Raw genomic sequence first — 22,180 nt, forward strand, 5'->3', positions numbered from 1 at the left:
CCCCGCGGCGCGCGCATCCCGGGTCGGCGCGCGGGGGCACGGCGGGAGAGGCCGGCGATGGTGCTGGAGACTCTGGCCTGCATCGTCAAGGTCCAGCTGCCCGCGTACCTCAAGCGCCTGCCGCTGCCCGAGAGCGTCGGCGGCTTCATCCGCCTCACAGGTAGGCGGGGGCAGCGGGACCCCCTTCCCGCCCCGGCGGCGCGGTCGGTCCTGCCTGGGATCCGGCTCTCCCCCCTCGTTCCGGGCATCGCTGGCTGTCTGCCGGCCGCGGCACAGAACGGGGAACGCCGAACCCTGAACTGTTGCAGCAGGAGGATGACCCGGCAGGAGGTGTCGGGGTGAAGTGCAGGGACAGAGTGAAACGTCCGCCTCTGAAATTCCTCCGGGAACCAAGGCCGGTGGGCCAGAGGCCGTGCGCCGGGATGGATCGGGATTTAGCCGGAGGCCTGAAGCACGGCCTCTTCCTCTTCCTCTTCCTCTTCCTCACAGGTCAAAGGCAGCATCTGAACTGAGTTAAACCAAAGAAAACTCTTTCTAGGAACCTGCCACATACCTAAAGTTAGGATAGTTTTTAAATGTAGTAATTGTTGTAAGTGTTTTCTGCGTGAGGGAGTGGAAGCAGCAGTTCATTGATTGTAGCTCTGACAGAGTGAGCAAGAGCGAAGAGTGAGCGGTGGCGACTTCTGTGGGCGCTCCGTGCTCCGCACCCCGGGCTCTGGGGCCAGGCTCGGCCGTGTGACACACGCGGGCCCTCAGGCACGGCCAAGTGACAGCATTAGTCCGGTGACAAGAAGGAAGGAACGCTCTCCACAAAAAGTAGAAGTAGAAAAAGTTATCAAAGTGCAGAATCAACCTTATATCTTGCAGCACTAACACCCAGACTGTAATAGTGTAGGAAAAATGTTAAATTTAGAACAGGCACAGTTTATTTAAAGCCAGCTTTGAGCACTTCTTTTTTCCAGCATGTTTATGCTGCTTGTGACCTGCAAGTCACATTATCTTCCTCTGAAACAAGCAGATCTCTTTTAAACTAACTGTTATTCTTCCACAAGTACTCTCTCATATGAGAAAGCTGTTAATTATATTTACCAAATAGAGAAATTCAGCTGCTACAGAACTGGGAGGAAAGGGAGGATAGAACAAACTACAGAACAATGCAACTTCTCCTGTTTCTAGTATTTGTCAGTTTATTAATGAAGCCAATTGCCCTTGTAACCACAACTTGACTTAAAATTTGTTAAGCTTAGTAATATTTTACTATCTTACTGCTTCACTTGTCTAACTACGTCTTTTTGTAACAGGATTTTATTTGTGTAGTCTTCTGTACTCATAATGTGTAGTAGTAATATGATTTATTCTGAAAAACCTCTGGAAGGTTGGGTCTGTAAACCAGAATCAGGGCTTTAGGGTTTTTACCTAGTGTGATCAGCATGGGAGAACTGTTTTGTTGTCACATTGTTTACCCCACTGACTTCAAGGTACTTCCTCAAATTTGGAGAGAGGATAAGAAGCAAATAACTGCTTTCTTAAGTGCAGACCAAACATGAGAAATGTCAGTCCCAAAAACACTAAACAAAAGTAAAAGAAGGAGCTGAGTCAGAAACTGCTTTTGAGAACTGGCAGGATTTAATGAGCATACCTGAAAAATCTACTGCTTCTAGTTCTTAGTGATTTTTTTGTCTCTAAAAACAGGAGGCAAAGGTATATTTAAAAATACATGGCTATAGAGAGAACATTTTTACATTTTAAATTTTTATTCAGTAGTAAACTAGACTAGTATCTGCCACTATGCTTATACCTCTTCCTGCCAGGGTGACTATGAATGAAAAGGGGGGAAAAAAGCAAAACTGTACAGGTGCTTCAAGTCATGGCATGGGATAAATGCAACACAGTGAGACTTCTGAGAAGGATGTTGTAGGACACTGCATCCTGGGCACCTACAGTAGAGAGTTACCATCTCTTAGGGCATAAAGGTTATTGAAAGTCTTTGAAACGTCATTGCTGGGTGAAGAGCTGTGTGCTTGCTTGCTCGCAGAGCTGCTGTCAGTCTTAAGTTTCATTTGAGAAAATGATTGCTGGAGCAAATGCTGCCTCTTCTGTGTTGTTGTGGTCTTTGTCCTGTCCTAAAGCCTCCAAGAGCAGGGGATTCCCAATCCTGGGGTTATTTTGCAGGGAATTATCATTAGGAAAGACTATTAGACAATAAAGAAAATTAATGTGACCTTTTGTGTTTGCTACTGTAATTACAAAGTATATTCTTTGGCAAAAGGCATACTTTGCTCCTTTTTGGAAAGTGAGAAGTAACATTGGTCTAAAAATATTTAAAGTGCATTAATATTTGCCCTTTGGTGGCATCTATTGAACTTAGTCAGGGACCAGCACTATGAAACACTGGGCAACATAGACCTTGTTTGCAAATGCAGGCCAGAATCCAGATTTGCAACAGTGCAGTCTTAACTCTTTTATTGCTTCTAAACTCTCATTAGCTTGTAGGCAATTTCAGTTCCTGTAGTGCATCAGTTGTAGAAACAACAGAACAAAAGTAAATGGAGCATTTTGGTTTTTTTATAGGATGTTGTATAGGGTGCTGGTTAAAGATGTGGACATCTGTTATCTGGTGTAACCTTATAAAACCAGAATGAAAAACTGCTTGTTTGAAGAAGAAAACTGTTAACATCCAGTGCATAACTCCTGAAGGGAAAAGCAGTGAGGGAGGAAGGAAAGAATGTTTGACCTTGGGTTTGAAAGTGGATATCTAAATTATCAAGCTGTGCTGCTCAGAAGCCTCTTCCAGGTTCTTGCAATTGCTTTGTTAGTCTTCTCAAGTTCAGTGAAATGAACAGTGTTGTCTCGTGCCAGCATTGCTTTTCGCCCTGGAAGGTGTCATTAAAATGGCATAGAGATTCACCTCAAAATACCAAACAACCAAAACCAGGATAGATCTGCTTGTTAGTTCTGAAGAGAATGTAATTAGTACGTACTTCGAATTTGCATGAAGAATGTCATCACTTTAGAGGACATACAAGCACAGTTCCAATATTCCTTTTGACTGTGTCCTGGGGTGACGTTATGATGCTTGTATATCCCCATTCATCTGTTCTGTGCCTTTAAGACCGGCTCTGAAGAGTGGAAGTTTTGTTTGGGTTTCTCTTATCAGGGACACAGAGACAAGCGGTACATGAGACTGTTTTTTCACTTCCAGCTTCAGCTTGCTGCTTTTGCTTGCTCTCTTTTTCTGCTCTTGCTTCTGCTCTGCTTTCTGCCTCTGCTTATTAGCTAGTTTAGCTAAACAGTCCACATTGCTTCCTGGACTGTTTCTCCTCTCCTGTTCCTGTGACCATCTCGAACCTGCTCCGGACTGGGACCCGAGAACACCGAAGGTTCGGCTGCAGCAGCTGGCCCAGCGCCGGAGGGACTGAGAACAGAGCAACCACCCCCTCCCGAAAGAGACTTTCTGATTTTGTCATCTTTCTCAAAGCGGTGTCATCGGGTATTGTTCATTTTGTGTGCTGGGGGGTGCGGGGCCAGTCAAATAAACAGGTTCTTTCCACCTCTCTCCGAGGAATTTTTTCCCGAACCAGTTGGGGGGAGGGGTCGTGTGGGTTTCGCTTTCTGGAGGGGCCCTCCTTTGCAGATTCTTTAACAAATTTGCCCTAAACCAGCACAGACTGGTAGTTAATACTTGTTAAAATTTTGATTTATAGTTGAGCTGTTACTGTAAGAAGCTACTTTTGGGTCTGCATACGGTTATTTCCACAAAAAGTAGCTGAAACATAAATCAAAGATACCAAAGGAGTAGTTGATGGAAGATAAGCAGGGAATACCTGCTTTGATTTTCCTCTCAGTGGCTGGCCTGTACCTTTATTCATAGTGTGTTTCTTTTGGTTTTGGACATGTTACTGTTCAACTAAAAATTAAGACCACCTCTCCTTGAAAATATCCATTGCCTCAGCTTCTTGGAATTCTCTGGTTTCTGATATTTTCCAGGACTTATCTTTGGGATTAGTCTCTATCTAACACAAGTCTGAAGATTGACCTGTTCCATACACTGCTCTTCATTTCTGTCTCCAAAATCTGCCTGTCCCCATGCAGCAGAACCGATAAAGAATCTCCAGAATCAGTGTAATGGCTGAATTCTGAGTTGTCAGCTGTGAAAATAAAGTCTTGTGAATTGCCCTACATGTGCTTCAGAAAGGTATGCATGGCTTCAAAACCAGAGCAGTCTACACTTGTAGGAAGGCATTGCATTGGTGTGGATGAAGGGTTTTTACCATCCCTGCTCACCCAGCCTAGACATCTCTGACAGTGTCTTGTATCCATGCCTTAGAACACGATCACATTGATTTTTCAGTTTAAACACAGGAGCTTCAGGCAGTCTTTTGGCAATAACAAGCCAGTTTATGGTTAGTGTACACATGAATGTAACTGGGGGCTTTCCAGAGACTCCCACATTAGAAGTAAGCACAGAATTTACTGGCTAGTGAGGACAAAAGTATTTATCAGCAGTTATCTTGGTACAAATATTAAATAATAACCATCCTAAAGAACAGCCTTGTACATCCTATTCATGTTTACTTCTAATTTCCTTTCCCAGAGATTACAGCTATCACGTTCCTCTTTCACTTGTATGAACCCAGCTGGCTGTGAGCCATTCAGAGACATGACCCCTGTTCTCATTTTGATGCTGTATCAGAGTGTGAGACCTGTCCTTCTTGTGTGTCAATCTTAGCCCAGTTATATTCACCACACACTTGACAGATGCCCTGGTCCTGGTGTGCCTCTTGGAATGACTGTTCTGTCTTGGAGTTCAGAGGACCAGCTTTGTAGAGATCCACATTTTCGTCAACAGTCAGGTTAAATACAAAGTTTGGAAATTTTTTTCAGTGACCAAATATTTTACCTCTCTTTTGAAATACATTCCAAGTCAGTCCTTCAGGTAAGGTAAGAAAGTGTGTTTGGATTCCTGATGGAATTGATGGAGTGTTCTGGAAAAGTAATGATAGAGAAGGCAAACAGGCACTGCTGTCCAGGAACTCAGGGTTCTGTGCAGCTGAAAACATTTAAGTATTTGTGTTAATTATTATTTAAGGCTTGCAGCTCGTTGGAGGAACTAAGTAGAGAGCACCAGAGATGAATGCGTTGCAGTGAGTCCTAGTGAATGTGGTGAGTTGTGGTGTGCAGGGACTGCTGCAGGTGCAGTTGGGGAATGACTGCTGAGACTTCTTGCAGTGCCTTTAGCATGTATGCATCTGTGATGCATTGCCAGATAAATGCACTAAATGTGGCTGTCACATCAAAGGCAACAAAGAACAAAATATTAATCCCACAAATTATTTTCATTACATGGTCTGGTTCTAGAAAATTCAAATCCTTAAGAAAAATCCATTGGGTTCTAACTGGAGAAGTATTAGCAAACTTGTGTTTTATTAGTACAAATTAAATCAAGCTATACAGAATATTGTACTTTTTCAGGGCTGCAACCCACCTGGCAGACTTAGCCTGCTCTGTTGTGTTTTCTTTCTTGTACATCTTATTTTCAAAAAACAATTTTTAGAGCAGAATCTTGCTATATTCTAATCTTCAATAAATTAGTGTCTTGTCTTAAAAAGTGCTTGTGCAGCTGCTTGTGGTCCATCTTGTTATACTTTTTTCTTTCTTTCTAAAATATTTTTAAACGCTCTTCTGTATGAGTGCTTAATTATTCTCCAGAAATTTAGAAAAATGCTCTCAACCTTTAGTGCACCGTGGTATTTAAATTGCACTGGGGTGCATGTTCTTCACAGCATGTTCTGCTGGAAAAGTAGATCCACCTTATTTATATAAATGCCAATTATTGATGCATTTCTTAAAAAGTCCAGTAAGCCTTTTCTCACCAGTATGCCTAGAAGATTTACAATGATGTAGCAGCAGGGCAGCCAGATCTGCAGTGGATACTTTTATTTTTTAACTGTACTTGAGAGAAGTTCCTTACCTTGGTAAAAAGCAATTTTCTGTGACTTCACCTCCTGGTCTTAGGTGTCTTTCTTTCTCCGTGTTGTAGAAACTGATTGCAGATCCCTGAGCAGAGGTCTGAAAAATACAACCAAAGAGATTGGTGAAGGTTTTATCAGTACCTTAGTGTTGCCCATTTCAATAAATCTTCTATATGTTTTATATTCTTCCATTGAATCATCTTCTAGAGTGATAAAATTCAATTTCATCAATTAATTTCAATTCAATAAATTCTAGGAGTCAGATTTTTACTTTGGCTGGAGTAAATCCTAGGATTTAATCTATGTCTTCTTTTTTTTTCCCTGAGCCTCACCAATGGAATCTTGTTTTCCCTGAGGGCCCTGCTGAGCCCCTAAGCCATGTGCAGGTAGCTGCTGCTGCAGCATCCTGGGGCGGTGCCCAAAGCCGGCCTAAATCCCGCCTTGTCTCCAGTTTCAGAATGGCTGCGGTTGCTGCCTTTCCTGGGCGTGCTGGCCCTGCTCGGCTACCTGGCTGTTCGTCCCTTCCTCCCCAAGAAGAAACAGCAGAAGGATAGCTTGATTAGCCTCAAGATCCAGAAGGAAAATCCCAAAGTAGTGAATGAGATCAACATTGAAGATCTGTGCCTCACCAAAGCTTACTGCAGGTGTTGGCGTTCGAAGACGGTAAGACATTGTGCTGCTCTAGGGTTAGAGATTGAAACTTGCATATTTTTAGCAGAGCTTTGGTGGTGGATTGCTCTGTGTTGAGCTGTTGCCTTTGTCTGGAATTGGAACATGCTCCTGAACTTTGCAGAATGGCACAAACCTGACTACATGAAGAAAGTAACTGTGGAAACTTGAAAGAAACACAGTAGGGTTTCTCTAAAAATGTTTAGAGTGTGAGCACATGTGAGTAAGAATAAAACCAAGCAAATATTTGGAAATACATTGCAACTAATTAAGAGAAAACTACTCTTATTTTGCAAAGAACAATGCTTAGAAAGTTGTTCATATTAGAATGAAAATTAGGCTAGGCCTGTGTTGGTGATTCCTATCTGGTCCAGAGCAGTGAGATGACTGGTTGGGATATTCCATATCACCCAAATCAGCTAGATGTAAACAAGTGTATTTCATTTTGCCTCAATTTTCATTTCCTGATTCAATTTTGAATGTCCTGACCACAGTCTGGTTTTGTTTTCCCTGGACCAAATGCTTTCCTTTTTTAATAAAAACAATAAAGTCTGCCCTGAACTGAAGAAGCTTAACTCAGCTGTTCTCACTTTGGACTAATCACTTCAGCCAAGTATTTCAGCTTCTCTTAAAAAAGTACTTTCTGGTTGCAAATCACTAAATCTATTAAAGAGCACTCTTAATAGTTGTACAGTAAATCCATTTGTAGCTGTGATGGCTGTTTTGTTTGCTGTTCTTTCATGGAAAAGGCTTTGTCCCTGACTCTGTGTCTAAGAACAGCTATTTTAGGATCTCCCAAACTTAGTTACCCATTAACTGTGTTTGTTGCCCTTAGTATCCTGTGTCTGATAGGAGACAGGGAGTTTGGTGTTGAACCAGGACATCACAGGAGGAACTAGCAACATTATCAGAGCACTCAGGGCTCAGGAAGAAATACAGAAATCACCGTGCAACTGCTGTACAGAATTATGCTAATTCCTTGGTTTTGGTTTTTATTTTTCAGTTCCCTGTCTGTGATGGCTCCCACAACAAGCACAATGAGTTAACAGGAGATAATGTAGGTCCACTAATACTCAAGAAGAAAGAAGTATAGCAGATGCTTAATCTAGATCATGACTGATAAAAAGTCTTTTATACTGTTGTAGTTGCAAGGGGCGGCATTTTGTTATGTGACTGGTATGATTTAGTTTCATGATTGCTGTAGATTTCTTTTTGGAATAAATTGCATTTAGACAGTGATGAATTTGTCACTGTTTTGGTACCTTATTCTGAGAAGAATTTTGCCTGCTTTGTAAAACTGTAAAGTACCTATCTCTGTAAATAAGTCGTTTATTTCAATAATAAATTGACTTTCTACAACTAAGCCTTTTTTGTATGAACATACAATTATAAAACTGTCACTATTTCAAGTGCACATTTCTGTTGAATTTGTTCTGCTGAGAAATCATGTTTTACTCAGCTTTTCAGGAACAAATTTAAGTGTACTTAAGTGGGGGAGAAAAAGATACCAACTTTCTCCTTTGTAAATGTATTTTCAGGCAGCAGATCAGTGTTAAGTCATGCTAGCTGAAGGTCTGGCCTGCATGGTGTCTAAGTGGGCAGTTTGTTGGTCTTACACAAAGCAGCCCAGCTCAGACAAACCCCACACTGCTGGAAAGTTTCACACAGCATCCCAGGTGGAGTGCTGGCAGTTCCAGGCCGTATATAAACCAAATTATTGAGCAGGTCACCCACCACCATTAACCCTGTATTTTGGGCCCTGTTTTGGTGGTAAGGAAACACAAATTTGTCTCCTGCAAGTTCCCTTGCATTACAGTCACTACTTTTTGCATTGGGAATTTTCAAGGGATGAATGGGTTAAGAGACAGAAGTGAGGATGCAGAGCTGAGCTGTTCTCTTGGCTTGTTACTCATTCAGAATTATTATTTAGGCAAGTCAGAACGTTGCTGTGCTGAGGCTTAAATTCAGATGCAGATAATTACTACTTACCTAACAGCTGGATTTCTAATTAATTATTCTAAAGTGCTTAATTCTCCCATGAAATAGTGTATCCATTAGTTTAAAAATAAAAATTCGGTCCATGCTCCAGTTTCAGACAATGGTACCATGACAGATTCTCACCCATTCCTTAACAGCATTTTATTTGACCCTTTGTTAGGTGGGAAGCCCCAGAGCTGTTGCCAAAGCTGATCACCAGAGTGCTGAAACAGAAAGCGAGTCAGAAAGCTGTTCTCACCCATAAGGGCTCTTGCAGCAGCAGCAGAGTTAAGGTAGATCATTCCTCCTCCATTTGTGACAGTTGTAGTTCCAGGTTCCAAAACCTCTTGCCTTGCAGCAAAAGATGGCAGATCAGGATGTGACTGTGTGTTAAATTCCTGCTTTTATAAAGTGTGGAACAGAACCATGGTATAATGTTTATTGTTTAAATGCTTCATAGTGGTCTTGCCTTAATGGATGAGCAAACCATAAATGTATTAGGATATAAACATTTATAACAGGGAAAAATATATAAAGGTAAGTGTCTTATACTGTTTTCACTTACAGATGTATATAGAATATCAATCCCCAATTCTTGGGTTTGGTGAAGAAATTACTGTGAAATGTAAAGCCCTGTCCCTGACAATTTTTTCAGGGTTTAAAAACCACAGTCTACTGTAGCAGACTTATTAGACACAGGCTGTATGTGCTTCCAGCTTTTATCAGGATACTTCTGTATTCAAACAGATTGGTTTCCTCTGAAATCACAACCAAACCTGTTAAATTAAGGGAAACCTTGTTAAAGTGAGTAATACAGCAACATGGTTTTGTTTCTCCCAAAAAACTCCTTGAAGAGAAGAACAATGTAAGGTTTAACCTCTTCATTACTTAATCAAGCTGTGTTAAGAGATGGAATTATTTTTTTCTCCCTACTTGCTCTTAGATGAGATAGTTTAACAGCAATCTACAGACATGGCTATAGGATAAACAGGGACAGTTTTTTTGTTTGTACTTATATTTGTAAGGGCATGGAACAAATTTGTTGTGTTGCAAAAGCAAGTCACAGTTCTTCTGTAAAAAGCACATTTTATAATTTCCACAAGATAATTTAATGAGACTCACAAGCAAGATAAATCATAATTTCCTTGGATTTCAAAATCTGTCAAGGTAATACTCTCTCATGTCCACACAACTTCCTATAGAAAATCTCAAAGAATTTACTAATCTTTCCCATCTGAAGTCAGAGATAGATAGCTAAAAACTGAAGTGCCTGTACAGCTCTGTGTCTCACCAGCAACTGAGAAGCTGAACTAATTACCTGACTTTTCTAATCTACTTGGGAAGCTCCATACACAGGAATAAATTTGCCCTAAATACCAATAAAGACTGGAACGGAGGTCATAGGACCAGGTCTTCAGTGTTGATGGAAAATCTGGGGAAATTGAAATTGGCATTTTGTGACACCTATTTACAAGAACAGCAATGTTTTCCTTTCTTTTCATAATTAATTTGAACATGGTTATAGAATACAAATAAACTTGTAAAATAGGTTTGGAGAAAGGTGTCTGACTTGGGGCAACTACTACACAAATGTAACTGAAGTGCAATTGACCAAAAATTTGGTCTCTTGCACTCTTTATTTAAAAATCAAGATACAGAAACTATCATCCATTTTGTGGCTGTATTACACCATGACTCTTTCACAGTTAATTTTAGACTTCAGTTTAAATTCCATAAAAAGCTCAGTTTGGCTGAAAAAGAGAGAGTAAGCAGTGATTATAATCACATCATCATCACATCCCCTGGCCTGTTGGACTCCCTGCTTGCAGACAGACAATTTCTATCTTTTCCCATATGCTGCCTGCTGTAGCTGCTGGATGCTGGCTGCTGGGAACACTTTCTGCTGTCAGACCTTTCTGCTGCAGAAGTTCTTGTGAACCTTCTGGAACAGCACACTCAGACTTCCCCCACACTATGCCTGTGATTATGTCTGCATGACAGCGGGACTCTGCTTATCAGTTACTGCACATTGTGCTCTTATTTTATTTCCTGCATATAAGAGAATATCATGGCATAATTATTTAACTGGCTTGAATTTATGCCTTATTCAGTAATGATTTTCAAGGCTTTTTGTTAAAAAGGAGGTGTTCTTTAATGTCAGGCTTCACTCGTACTCTGATAAAAACTGAAATCTAATCCCAAAGTTAGTTGCTATTCAAAAGCAGCTGAAACTGTTGTGATACTTACTAAAAAACCCCAGTCTTTTAAGTTCTTAATCCTGACATATCATTTAATGAAAAGATGCAAGTGTTTTCTTTCTGGAAGATAAGGAGAGGGAACATTATAAAGCATTAAAGCTTTTAATTTTAGATCTGCAGGTCCCTATAATAGCTCCAACCTGATATTTTTTGAAGATTTAATAAAAGCTGGGGGAAAGGGGTCTCATGAGAAATATGGACATAAAATGGCAGGGAAAGAAAAATCTATTCAATCTCACTTAGATTAGCAAAAAAGATGGGAAGTTTTCATTGGTATAGCTTATTCAGGCACTCAGAATTGTGGAAGTGATGTAATGTATAACTGAGAGCACACTGAGTTTACAGGAACAGGCAAATCACATTTATGACATGCTGTTTTGCTGGGGAGGAAGTATTAGAGGCTATCACAAACAAGAGCTCTTCATCAGAGGTTTGCTTTTGTACTTATGGTTGTGTCCAAATTTAAAGGGCTGTAATCCTTCCAACATCACACTTCTGTTATTGAACACATTCCAAATTTGGCATAGTGATCCCTCTGTGAGGATTCTACTTTTTATAAAGCTTTACAAAAAGTGAACTCCTTTAAGTTTTATTGAAGTAGAACTATTTTATAGACAGCTACTAATGCACACTGTATTTCCTCACCTTGTCAGTTAACTTTACCAAAATTACAATTTCCAATTACTTAACCTCCTGTTAAAACTACATGCATTTCACAAAATAGAATCAATGAGGTTGGAAAAGACTTCTGAGATCACTGAACCAACCTATGACCACCATGTCAACCAGACCACGACTCTCAGTGCTATGTGCCGTCTTTGCTTAAACACTTCCAGGGAAGATGATTCCATCTTCCTGGGCAGACAATTCCACTGTTTAACAACCCCTTCTATGAAGAAATTCCTCCTAATGTCCACCTTAAAACTTCCCTAGTAAAGCTTAGACTCTTCATCTCATCCTGTCACTGGCAGCATGCCAGAAAAGTCTGGCCCCCACCTGGCTACCGCCTCCTGTCAGGGCGCTGCAGAGCAGTCAGGTGCCCCCTGAGCTGCCTCTTCTCCAGACTAAACACCCCCAGCTCCCTCAGCCACTCCTCACAGGACCTGTGCTCCAGACCCTTCCCCAGCTCCATTGCCCTTCTCTGGACACGCTCCAGCACCTCAGTGTTCTTCTTGCGGTGAGGGGCCCAGAACTGGACACAGCTCTTGGGCTGTGGCCTCACCAGTGCCCAGTACAGGGGGACAGTCACTGCTCCTGCTGGCCACACCACTGCTGGCACAGGCCAGGATGCCCTTGGCCTTCCTGGCCCCCTGGGCACACCCTGGCCCATGTTCAGCTGCTGTCACCAGCACCCCCGGGTCCTTTCCCACTGGGCAGCTCCCCAGGCACTCTGTCCCTGCCTGTGGCACTGCCTGGGGCTGCTGTGACCCAAGGGCAGGACTCAGCACTTGGCCTTCTTGAACTCATTCTGGTCTCAGCCCATTGATCCAGCCAGTCCAGATCCCCTGCAGAGACTTCCTGCCCTCCAGCAGATCAACAATGCCACCCAACTTTGTGTTGTCCACGAATTTGCTGGGAGTGCACTCAATCCCCTTATCCAGATCATCAGTAAAGATACTGAACAGGACCGGGCCAGGACACCAGGAGTGCACGTGAAGTAGTCAGAACAGGCACAGAAGGTCAGGTATGTCACAGTAAAGACCAAGCACAGCACCCTTAACCATTGCTCCAGCTTCAAACCCATCAGGTGCAGTTTGAAAGCATCTTCCTTTCGGGTCAGGAGACAAACTTGAACTGAACTGAAGATGGTACGTTCCCGAGGAGGCAGAGAGAACAGCAGTGTGCACAGTTAAGAGAAATATAATGTACTTGATAACTGTTAGGGGAAAACTTAACAGATAAATTTCCTGACATTTTTATCATTGTGCTGGAACTGCAGGCTATGAAATTGAACTATTTATCAGGAAGCTTTCTTTTTGCTTAGAGAGTGAGGCTTATATAAAGGCATGCATGTACAGCTACATATACAGCTCATCTGTATAGCTACATATAGAGCTTACCTGCAAATAGTACAGTGTCAACATTAGAAGTATTTAAGTAGTTAAAAGTATTTTTGTACTTTTTTTTGTTTTGCATATTAAAAATTTAAAAGCTAAAATAGAAATTATTTGTTCTTACTAATGCCAAAACCTGGACACCATCAAATGTATTCTGCACAGGATGCGGTAAAATGAGTTCAGTGAACTGTAGTGTAGCAATCTGCAGGAGAGTGTTGCCCACCTCAGTTACAGGCACAGTCTAATAGCCTTTCCAAAAAATAACACAGTAACTTCCAGTTTTTGAGGGATGCTGTACTGACCCTGTGCCTCAGAATGGAATTACCAACAACTTCCTTGGAGCCAGACAGATTTGCTGTTATCTGTCAAGTGATACCAAACCTGAAAGGCAAGAGTAGGATTTTGATCAACAGAGGTTACTCCTGGCTGTAGAACAGCATGTCTCTCTTGACATCATGTTGTGTGAAGGCTGAGGTACACAGGTGAAGAAGCAGCCATCCCAATCCTGTACAACTCTCCCTCAGTCCTTACAGCCATCCCACAACCCTCATCTCATTTTCAGGCTCTGTCCTTTTTTCTGCTGGCACCAACATCTTTATTACCAGTCTATGATGGCCCCAACTGTCTCTTTGAGCATGTAAGTACCAGTTGCTGTATGACCAGAGCTGACAGTCCTTGAAGGCACAAAAGAGTGCATCAGCTGTGAGGAAGAACAGCAATAGGGAAAGGCAAGTTTTGGAACACAACTGAGGAAGGAGAGGGAATCACCAACTGATCAATCACCAATCACTAACTAACTGATGGAGGACTTGTTCACTATGTATCAACAACCACTTACTTTGAAGTTGCTTTCTTTGAGTTGTATAACTTGTCATCTCACAGCCCAGTTTCAACCATCAAGAAGTTATTCACATTAGTCTCCATTTTTTTTGGCTTATATTCTACCTCATGACTCCACACCTCAACAATTCTGACCCTCTCCTTGGCCTCACCACCCACACATTTCAAGTCAGTCTTGACTCAGTGACTCACTGCCAGGTCATCTTATTCACTGTATGTTCAGCTATTTCATCTCAAGGCACCATCTTCACATAAAACTATTTTATAGAACTCCACCAGGGCTGCTTTAAAAATAGCAGGGGTGACTGATAGTTTTAGGTTCCAGCAAGATCAGACATGCCACCTTTATACAGCAGAAGTGTCAGGGTTGAAGGACCAGACTGCTGCAGTTGTCTGTTTACGAAGGTTCACAGGCCTCTGCCTCTTCGCCAACCTCTGCACCTTCCTCATCCTCCTTGCTCTTTGTCTGAGCCTTCTGCAGAAGTCTGGGCCCTGCCAAGCCGATAACCAGGGCTCCAATTGGAGCAGTGATCAAGATAGCCAAGAAAGCTACTGTCAGTACATCCATTCCATACTTTTCCTTTTGCTCATCTTGATGTTGTCTTGCTGTATCCAGGGCAAGAGAACCTATTGCAGCCTGCAGGGAAGAAAACATTGCTGAGATGGAGAAAGTAATCTTTAGCACTGAACGAGGAAAAAAGCAAACTTATCATTTCCACAGAAATTTGACATTTTTAATACATTCAACCTGTTTTTAGGCTGTACATAGTGAAGCAAGCATTGTATTACACCTATGAGGACAATTTTCACTTGACTATGCTTGGAATTTCCTAAGCTAATGAGTTTATCTGTGTGGCTTCCTCCTGTGAAGAACATTGCTTAGCTGCCATTTTATCCACATTTCTGGGGAATGTGTGATTAATGAAATAGGCCAGTATACTGTGTATTGCAGCTGTGAAAATGCCTCACTTGGAGAATGTATCCTGACAATAGTCAACTAGTGGAAGCTTCTGAAAATTTATATCACTGATCATGTAATAAGCCTTGCCTGTTTTGGTTATTAACTTTTGTTTGCAAGTAATCATGCTATTGAGGCAAAGTCCAAATGACATGACAATTGCTGAAATAAAGGAGCAGGAATGTAGCCAGCCAGAGGCATCTCTGTTAATACAGCTCTCAGACCACTCCTTACCAAAATAATCACAAACTGAAACCCATTCTGAGTTCAGATGTGACTGTCCTTGCAGATACTTCATGTGTAAGAGGGAAATGCTTTTACCTTTGAGAGTTCTCAGAATCTGTATGTGAAGGCACAATAATCAGCAATGGCTGAAAAGTGGTTACATTTCCTGTGGTATATATACAATTCACTGTCATTATAAAGAGTAAGCCCAGGATGCAAGCAAAACACTTGCACATAGAAGGTTCTCCACACACTTTTCAAGCAGTTATAGTGTTTTATTAGTCAATATTCTACATTCAGCTGTCATTGAGCCTGAACCTTTCCCCGCTTACTGCTACACTAGTTAGGGAGCTTTGCTAAAGAAAATAGATTTAGCCTGGAATGAAAGTGATGCTGGATTGTTTACCTGGACAGTGGCTTTGGGAATCCATGCCAGTGAGACAAATACCTTCTCCTTGAAATTAAACCCAGCAAAGGACACCATCAGGAACGTTGCTATGATCCGCACAACCAGGGCGATGCCTAATATAGCAACACAGAGCCCTGCAACAGACAAACACTTCTCAGTGCTTTTGTGCATAGGTGCTTCTGGCTTTTTGATTTTTTTTGGGGGTCAGCCATAAACTTCTTTGTTTTAGATTTCTTTATAGAGATTCTTTCAAAGCCAGTAATGAAAGCTGGAAAATGAATGAATGATAATAATTTGTGAATGATCTTACCAACAGTTTCAGGCCTAAGAGATGTAATGGATACTTCTGCTCCAATTAAACCAAAAAGAAAAGGCTGAAAGATATTCCATGCAACTGCCACAATTTTTTCTATTTCTCTCTGCAATAAAAACAAAACAAATCTGTAAATTCACAAAAAGATGGCCAAGCAGACACAACAGTTAAGTAATCATAGGACAAAGTGAAAATGTTTCATAAAGTTTGTCCAGAATTGCTCCTCTTTCTTTGAACTAATACTAAAACATTCAAAATCAGTTGCACACCTTTTGAAGGTCAGACTGAGTCTGGCTGTCCTAGTAAATAAATGTTTGATGTCTTGAGAGAAGAAATAAAAAGCACTGGTGTTTGAACAGTAACAGAGCAGTTTGCAGACACGAGGAAGAAAATAGAGCATTGTTGATTTTCAGTATTTAGAAAGATGTCATTTCAACAGCTGTGCCATGAAGTTTCTGAGCCTTTGGGAACTGCATGCCTAAACATGTTCTTCCATTTGTAGCTGAGCAGAGTCTGACTCTCCCAAGTTTCAGTCACGACCTCTGTTCGTGCTACTCTCAGTCAGAGGCTTCTCTCCATGTCAGCAGGAGCAAAGTCAGCCTGAGCAAGTCTGAAATCACATAGCAGGAACAAGTGCTGAACTTTCCACTGCAATATAGTGTATCAAGGCAAAACCATCTTTTCTCCTCACGTTTGAACTTTACACAATTTTCCTAAAACAACTGCTGCCAGAGTAAACAGGAATCTTCCACTTACATGACAAGGTACACATAGTATATCAAATAGCACTTGTCTTTCAATTAAGTGGGTTCTACAATAGCAAATGAACCTTCAGGCAGGAGTGTGTGGAAAATATAAGTGCAGTGCTCTGTCACTTAATAATCAATCCAGGGCCTAGACATGTCCCATCCTTGGTATTCTCTTTGGGACTGATCCTGCAACACCTCTTGCTCTTCTGTCAAGGAATGGTAGGCTACAGTAACACAAAAACTTCTGTAACCATAAAGAAAATGAGGTGGAAATATATATATATGTGTGTGTATATATATATATATATATATAAACATTTTTGGCCTCATTTCCCCTTGTTATTTCACCCTTTTCAGTTCTGGCAAGATAAAATTAAATTAAAAAAAAATAAAAAAGAGCCCCCAGAAATCCCCTCTTTAGGGATTTCAGCGTATTTACTGCCCATTTGACTGTCCCAGGAATAGGTCCAATGTTCACTGTTCTCTGTAGACAGTGTTTGTCAAGTGCCTTCCACCATGGACAGTGGGAGGCAGTGGCCTTTGAGAATTTCAGCAGGAAAACCTCGGTAATGTATTGAGTACACACAAACCTCTATCTATATCTGAGAAAAAAAGAGCTAAGGCATTTGACATCAATATACTTAAGGCCATGAAGCTTCATTCACAGATTAAAAGAATTTAAACTAAGCCTTTACAGACTGCATATACTCTTTTAAGGTTCTTCCTCCTATAATGGTTTAAAAGCTTTTCAGTAGAGAGCTTTATCAGTTGTAATGTCCTTAACTAGTTAAGTCCGAAGAAGAGCTTTTCATCCTTTAAAATTGGACAATCTTAGTTCCTTTTCATTGTTATAACAAACCTTGGTATCTTTGTAAAGTCAGGGTCAAGATGGGGATAATAACATGGACTCTACTATATCTAACCCCCTTTCCTTTTTCTTCCCCTCCTTCTACTGAATGTCACAAAGCTATAGCTGTGGAGAGAAAGATGCCCTCAAAACATTAAAGTAGATGGGATCAAGCAAAAGAGGCAGTCAGACATAGCAGGGTACAGAAAGGCAGTGGGGCAGCAGCAGTAAGATGAAGTAGGCTAGGCCTAAGAGAAAGTGACTAAAAAGCAGTCTTTCGTATGGTTTTTTTATGGCCTTACATCATCATTTATTGTGTGCACCCTGCTCTCTAAGTTATCCAAATTACACTGGCTGAGATTTGGGAAAGATGAGAGAGGACAGTTAATCACTGCTTTCATTTCACCCCCTCCAAACCACAGGGAACAAACCCTCAGGGTATTCAGGCTATACACAACTGCATCTTGGACACTCATTTGTAAACTTAACCATAAACTGACTGTGTACAGACACTCCCAGAGCTGGGAATGGAAGCTTTGGATTGCTACTGTCAAGTGTTAAGTCTCCTTCATATGGCTTAAGATGTCTAAGAAAAGCTGAGCATTTCTCAGTCAGTACACCAGGCTCTGTATTGGCATACATATTGCTCTACTGACACACATGGTCACTTTCTGTCACAGAAAATGCTAAACACTTCCAAAACAAATGTACAATGTGCTGCTTGGTGTGGTGAGGTTTTGGGGGGTTTTTTTGCTTGTTTGTTTGTTTGCTTTTTAAATCTGTACACCCTCTAACGCTTCAGAAATATACCATTACCACTCCAGACAGTAATTCAAGCTCCTGTCAGGCTGTACATTCATCAGACTTTGGATATGGTATGCTTCTTATGTAAACATTCACCTTTTCATCAGACCATCCCACACCTGCAACAAAAGCTAAGACTAATGTGCAAAGTCCTCCTGATCCAGGGAAGCCAAAGTAGATGCTGCCAAAAACAGCAAACATGGACAGTCCAAGTATAAAATACGATCTCTTCCATGACAAAGATGCCTGCAGCCAAGGAAAGAGACAAACAAAAAAGTTACTTCTCTTAATTTTGAAAGTAAGAACTTGAAAAGAAAATTAAAAATTAATAATTCTGAAGGAATCAAAGCTTCCAAGTGAGAATTGAACTGCTCAGTTTGATTGAGGATTTTTTTCAGACATTAATTCCTAAGAATACAAATTTTGAAAACGCAATTTTTTTTCCCTCTGCCCACCCAAATTTTTATTGCCAATAGGCTATTTTTATCGGAAGGAACATGATGCTCTCTTCCAGCAGCTCTGCCTCAGCTCTGTGATAGCAGGATTTTCTACCTGTGTAGTCAAGTATTACAACAGTTTATCCAAGGAAAGGTGAAATCTTTGCCACCAGATGTTTTTAAGGACAAGTCAAATATTTGCCAGGAATAATCTAGTTTTATTTAGTTCAGTCTCACAGCAGACAGTTATCTGCCATTGTTCCTCATTTCTATCTAACTCTTTAGCTCTTGTATCACACTTCTTACATTATTTAATAACAAATTTGATGCCACTGAGGGCAATAGATGCTCTGAATATTGACTTTGGTAGTCCAGAGTGTATCTACATTCTTCCACAATTTTCTGTTCATTTAATTACCCCTCAATAGAAAATTCATCTCACACTTTCTATAAATGTAACTTTTATGGAAAGTAACACATTGTAATTAATACTTATGATATGTTCGATCACTTAAAACCTCTAATACATCTGCTTTGTTAATTTTTAATCTTAGGCCTACTGGATACATCTTAAAGAAGTACAGGTGTCTTGCATCAGTCTAATAAATTATTATTTTACTGTCTGAAATGGGTATCAGACCCTTCCTCCATTTCCACTACCTTCAGTGAGAGCAGGATGGTGAGCTGGGTTCCTAACTTTCATCAGGGAGCACTATCATACATTATAATTGGTGCAGTAAATAAATAATCACCTTTAAAACACATCCTCACTTGATAGGTTTGCAATCTGGAAGCTGCTACACTGTAAAAAGCTTTCCCCAAAACCAGCTTCACAGGAAGTTGGAAATTAATAACTAAAGAAAATAATCCCTTAGCAAAGAATCACTTGATTGTAATCTTTTTTAAACTAGGTTTTTACCTGATCATGGCTTGGGAAATATCGAATAAACATTCCCAGAATTCCCCCAGCTGCTATTCCAACAGTGACCTCCAGCACTCCACGGAGCACATTGTACAGAGTAGAACCTATTTTGCAAAAGTAAAACACATTCAGTAAGCCATTCATAGAGCTTCACTCAAACCATGCTCCCCAGACCTATGAGGTGATTCCAGGACAGTGTCTGCTTTAAATTACTTGGGGCAAAGGAGTTCAGGAAGGAACCTATGGGCCTGAAAGAACTGGATGGTGCAACTTTCTTTCTCTGAAAGCCTGTGCCAAGAAAGTGTGCAAGAGAAGTCAGAGAAAGAGCCACTGTAAGAACATTGCCAAAACCAGTGAAATTTCAAAGCATCATGTTGGGCATGCAGAGCCCAGACTTGGCAGGTAAGGAAGCACTCCGGGAAAAATGTTCTCTAAAAGTTGTTGTGACCCACAACTCAGAGCTGACCATGTTCCACCAACTTTTGAACATGGGTAATTTCCATCTCAGTATTTAAAGCTATACATGACTTTTATAACAAGATGCCATTAAACCAGTCAGCCATAACAGAGCACACATTCTCCAAAATATCACTGTTCTGCATTTCATTATGTACAGATTAACCAGCATACCAGAAGAGAAAGCCATCCCAAGGCAAGTGTTGAAGCCTGTGATAGCCAGAATGTCATCAATGCTGCCAGCTGCCATTAGCAAAGTTGGGACACCTTTCTCCACCCCATATCCCCCAGCTTGTAAAATCAGCATGGAGGGAACCACCACAGCAGGGGAGACTGCACCTAAAACAAAACTGAAAATACACAGGTTCAGCATCTCAAAAAGAAAGCACCGAACTAAAAAAACCTTCAAAATGTTCTGACCTTAATTCTTTTGAAGTGTAAATAAGTAGACCTTTATGTAAAGCATCTTCCTAACCTTTCCCCTCTAATTACACACAGGGATTTTTCTGTGCAGATCTCCAATCAGCTCGTACTTTCTGTCCAACTCAGTAACATTAGAAGTAAAAGGCTCCACAGGCTAAAACTGGAGTTTCCACTACCGGCCAGTTATGCTCCCTGACAGACACCTGGATTGTCCCATTTGGAAACCTGGTCTAGACATATTTATGACTCAGCAGCCCAGTTCCTTCTCATAAAATTCAGCACGTGTCAGAGGAGGAGTTCACCCATCTTGTTCTAGTGTATGGGTCTGGCCCAAGTCCACCAATTTAGATAGGACTAGATGGAAAAGGTCTTCTCTTCAAGGATGTTACTCTAGAATGTACTATGCCACATCCTTGTCCTTGATTTGTGACAGGAAGGCTGTCCCATGTGGATCTCTCTGTATGGAAGTTCTGAATTCCAATATGAAGATTGTCCAAACTGTGGTATAATTTGCTGTCCCTAAAAGCCCCCTTTGTTGTGGTTCAAGACTCAGGGACTGCACCATCCTTCTTTCTTCAAGTGCTCAGGTCACAAACAGAGGAAAGTAATGATGCAAGTACTCCTCTGCAGCCTGAAAATATGACCTTTAAATAAGCCACAGAGCCAGATATAAAGGGTAAGCAGAAGACCAGAGGGGCTGAGTACAGCTTCCCGAATGGCACTGAACTGAGGTCTCTGCTTGGCACAGACAACTACCCACAGTTGGATCACTGAGCTGCAGCCTGGAAACCAGCACTTTTGTCATAGAGGAGAAAAGGCAGTACATTACCCTAATATAAATCCCCATTGCCATGGCAAATGCAGGAACAAGTAGGCAAGGACAGCAGCTGTGCCTGTTTCTGAGAGGCACGGTCCGAAAGCAAGCCGCAAACAGACAGCTTTGAGCTTCTTAAGAGCCTGCAACCATACAGGCACAACAGTGTCAGAACCCTTGGCTTCACAGAGAGGAAAAACATTTACAATCTGATATGGCTTGTTAAAGAATCCTGTCTGAGCTGCACTATAGGACATGACATGGCCTAAACCAGAGATAAGCCCAAGCCCAACCGGATTTGGTATAAAATTTCAAGTGTGGCAGTGAATCTAGGTTTGATAAGGTGCCTGAATGTCACGGGAAGGAGTAACAGAAAATTCCGTTTGGCTTCTTTTCATTTGCTCCATCCACAAAATATTTTACTATAATCCCAGAGGTTGCATGAGCAGCCCTCAAAATTGCCCCAAAATCTATGAACAAATAATGAAAAGTTATAGACCTACATCAACTTTGCTTAAGGAGCCAAGCATCTTTCAGCTGTCTCTCTCTTGATATTCAGAGATTAGGCTCCTTTTGGCTCAGCAACTTTTAAAAAAATTTCTAAACTGGCATATTTGCTTCTAAGAGCTATCTTTAATAGTCACAAACAGTAGGTCCCTAATTTTGACATGAAATTAAAAAAAAAAAATTATAATCAGTGAGTTCCACTTTTTACCAGACCAGTTTATTCCAGCATAATCAGGACTAAGAGAAACTGACTTCTATGTCTTCAGAGTTTCAATTACATGAGGAACAATTGTAACTGCATCAAAGCATTGCCACACACAGAGTCCAAGCAACAGTTTTCTTACCACATGGAAGAAAAAGAAGTCAAAAATGAAGTTCCCTCAGCAAAAAAAGTTGTTATGAATAGAAAAAAATGAGTCTCACAGAACTGGACATCCAAACTGTGTCTAACAACACATAGTTCATGCTCATACAAACCTCAATGTTTTGGAAAAGAGGATGATGATAATAAAGGAAAACAGGTATTTTTCCATATTGACAAAA

At 41.0% G+C, this 22,180-nt stretch overlaps 2 protein-coding genes across 2 annotated transcripts in view; one reads left to right on the forward strand and one right to left on the reverse strand.

The window, feature by feature from the left end:
- On the forward strand, window positions 1-8,000 carry LOC141726834 (CDGSH iron-sulfur domain-containing protein 2-like). The gene is made up of 3 exons (XM_074531935.1): window positions 1-160; window positions 6,424-6,635; window positions 7,645-8,000. Exons 1-3 carry the CDS (start codon window positions 58-60, stop codon window positions 7,732-7,734), a joined length of 405 nt encoding a protein of 134 aa, XP_074388036.1. The 5' UTR covers window positions 1-57; the 3' UTR covers window positions 7,735-8,000.
- Window positions 7,658-22,180, reverse strand: part of LOC141726835 (sodium/hydrogen exchanger 9B2-like) — a 21,071-nt gene continuing 6,548 nt past the window's right edge. Inside the window, exons 5-11 of the mRNA XM_074531937.1 lie at window positions 21,146-21,273; window positions 20,068-20,243; window positions 19,435-19,541; window positions 18,175-18,324; window positions 15,676-15,784; window positions 15,363-15,499; window positions 7,658-14,410 (exon numbers count right to left, since the gene is read on the reverse strand). Of these exons, the coding sequence (XP_074388038.1) occupies window positions 14,171-14,410; window positions 15,363-15,499; window positions 15,676-15,784; window positions 18,175-18,324; window positions 19,435-19,541; window positions 20,068-20,243; window positions 21,146-21,273 (1,047 nt within the window). The 3' untranslated portion in view covers window positions 7,658-14,170. The remainder of the gene's footprint in view (window positions 14,411-15,362; window positions 15,500-15,675; window positions 15,785-18,174; window positions 18,325-19,434; window positions 19,542-20,067; window positions 20,244-21,145; window positions 21,274-22,180) is intronic.

This window comes from Zonotrichia albicollis, chromosome W (assembly GCF_047830755.1).
Source record: "Zonotrichia albicollis isolate bZonAlb1 chromosome W, bZonAlb1.hap1, whole genome shotgun sequence".
NCBI lineage: Eukaryota > Metazoa > Chordata > Aves > Passeriformes > Passerellidae > Zonotrichia > Zonotrichia albicollis.

Excerpts from the sequence above, each read along its gene's own strand:
- LOC141726834 (XM_074531935.1), top strand. The coding sequence starts at position 58 with ATGGTGCTGGAGACTCTGGCCTGCATCGTCAAGGTCCAGCTGCCCGCG. Across the intron at positions 161-6,423 it reads CGGCTTCATCCGCCTCACAG|TTTCAGAATGGCTGCGGTTG; the intron begins GTAGGCGGGGGC and ends CCTTGTCTCCAG. Across the intron at positions 6,636-7,644 it reads GGTGTTGGCGTTCGAAGACG|TTCCCTGTCTGTGATGGCTC; the intron begins GTAAGACATTGT and ends TTTATTTTTCAG.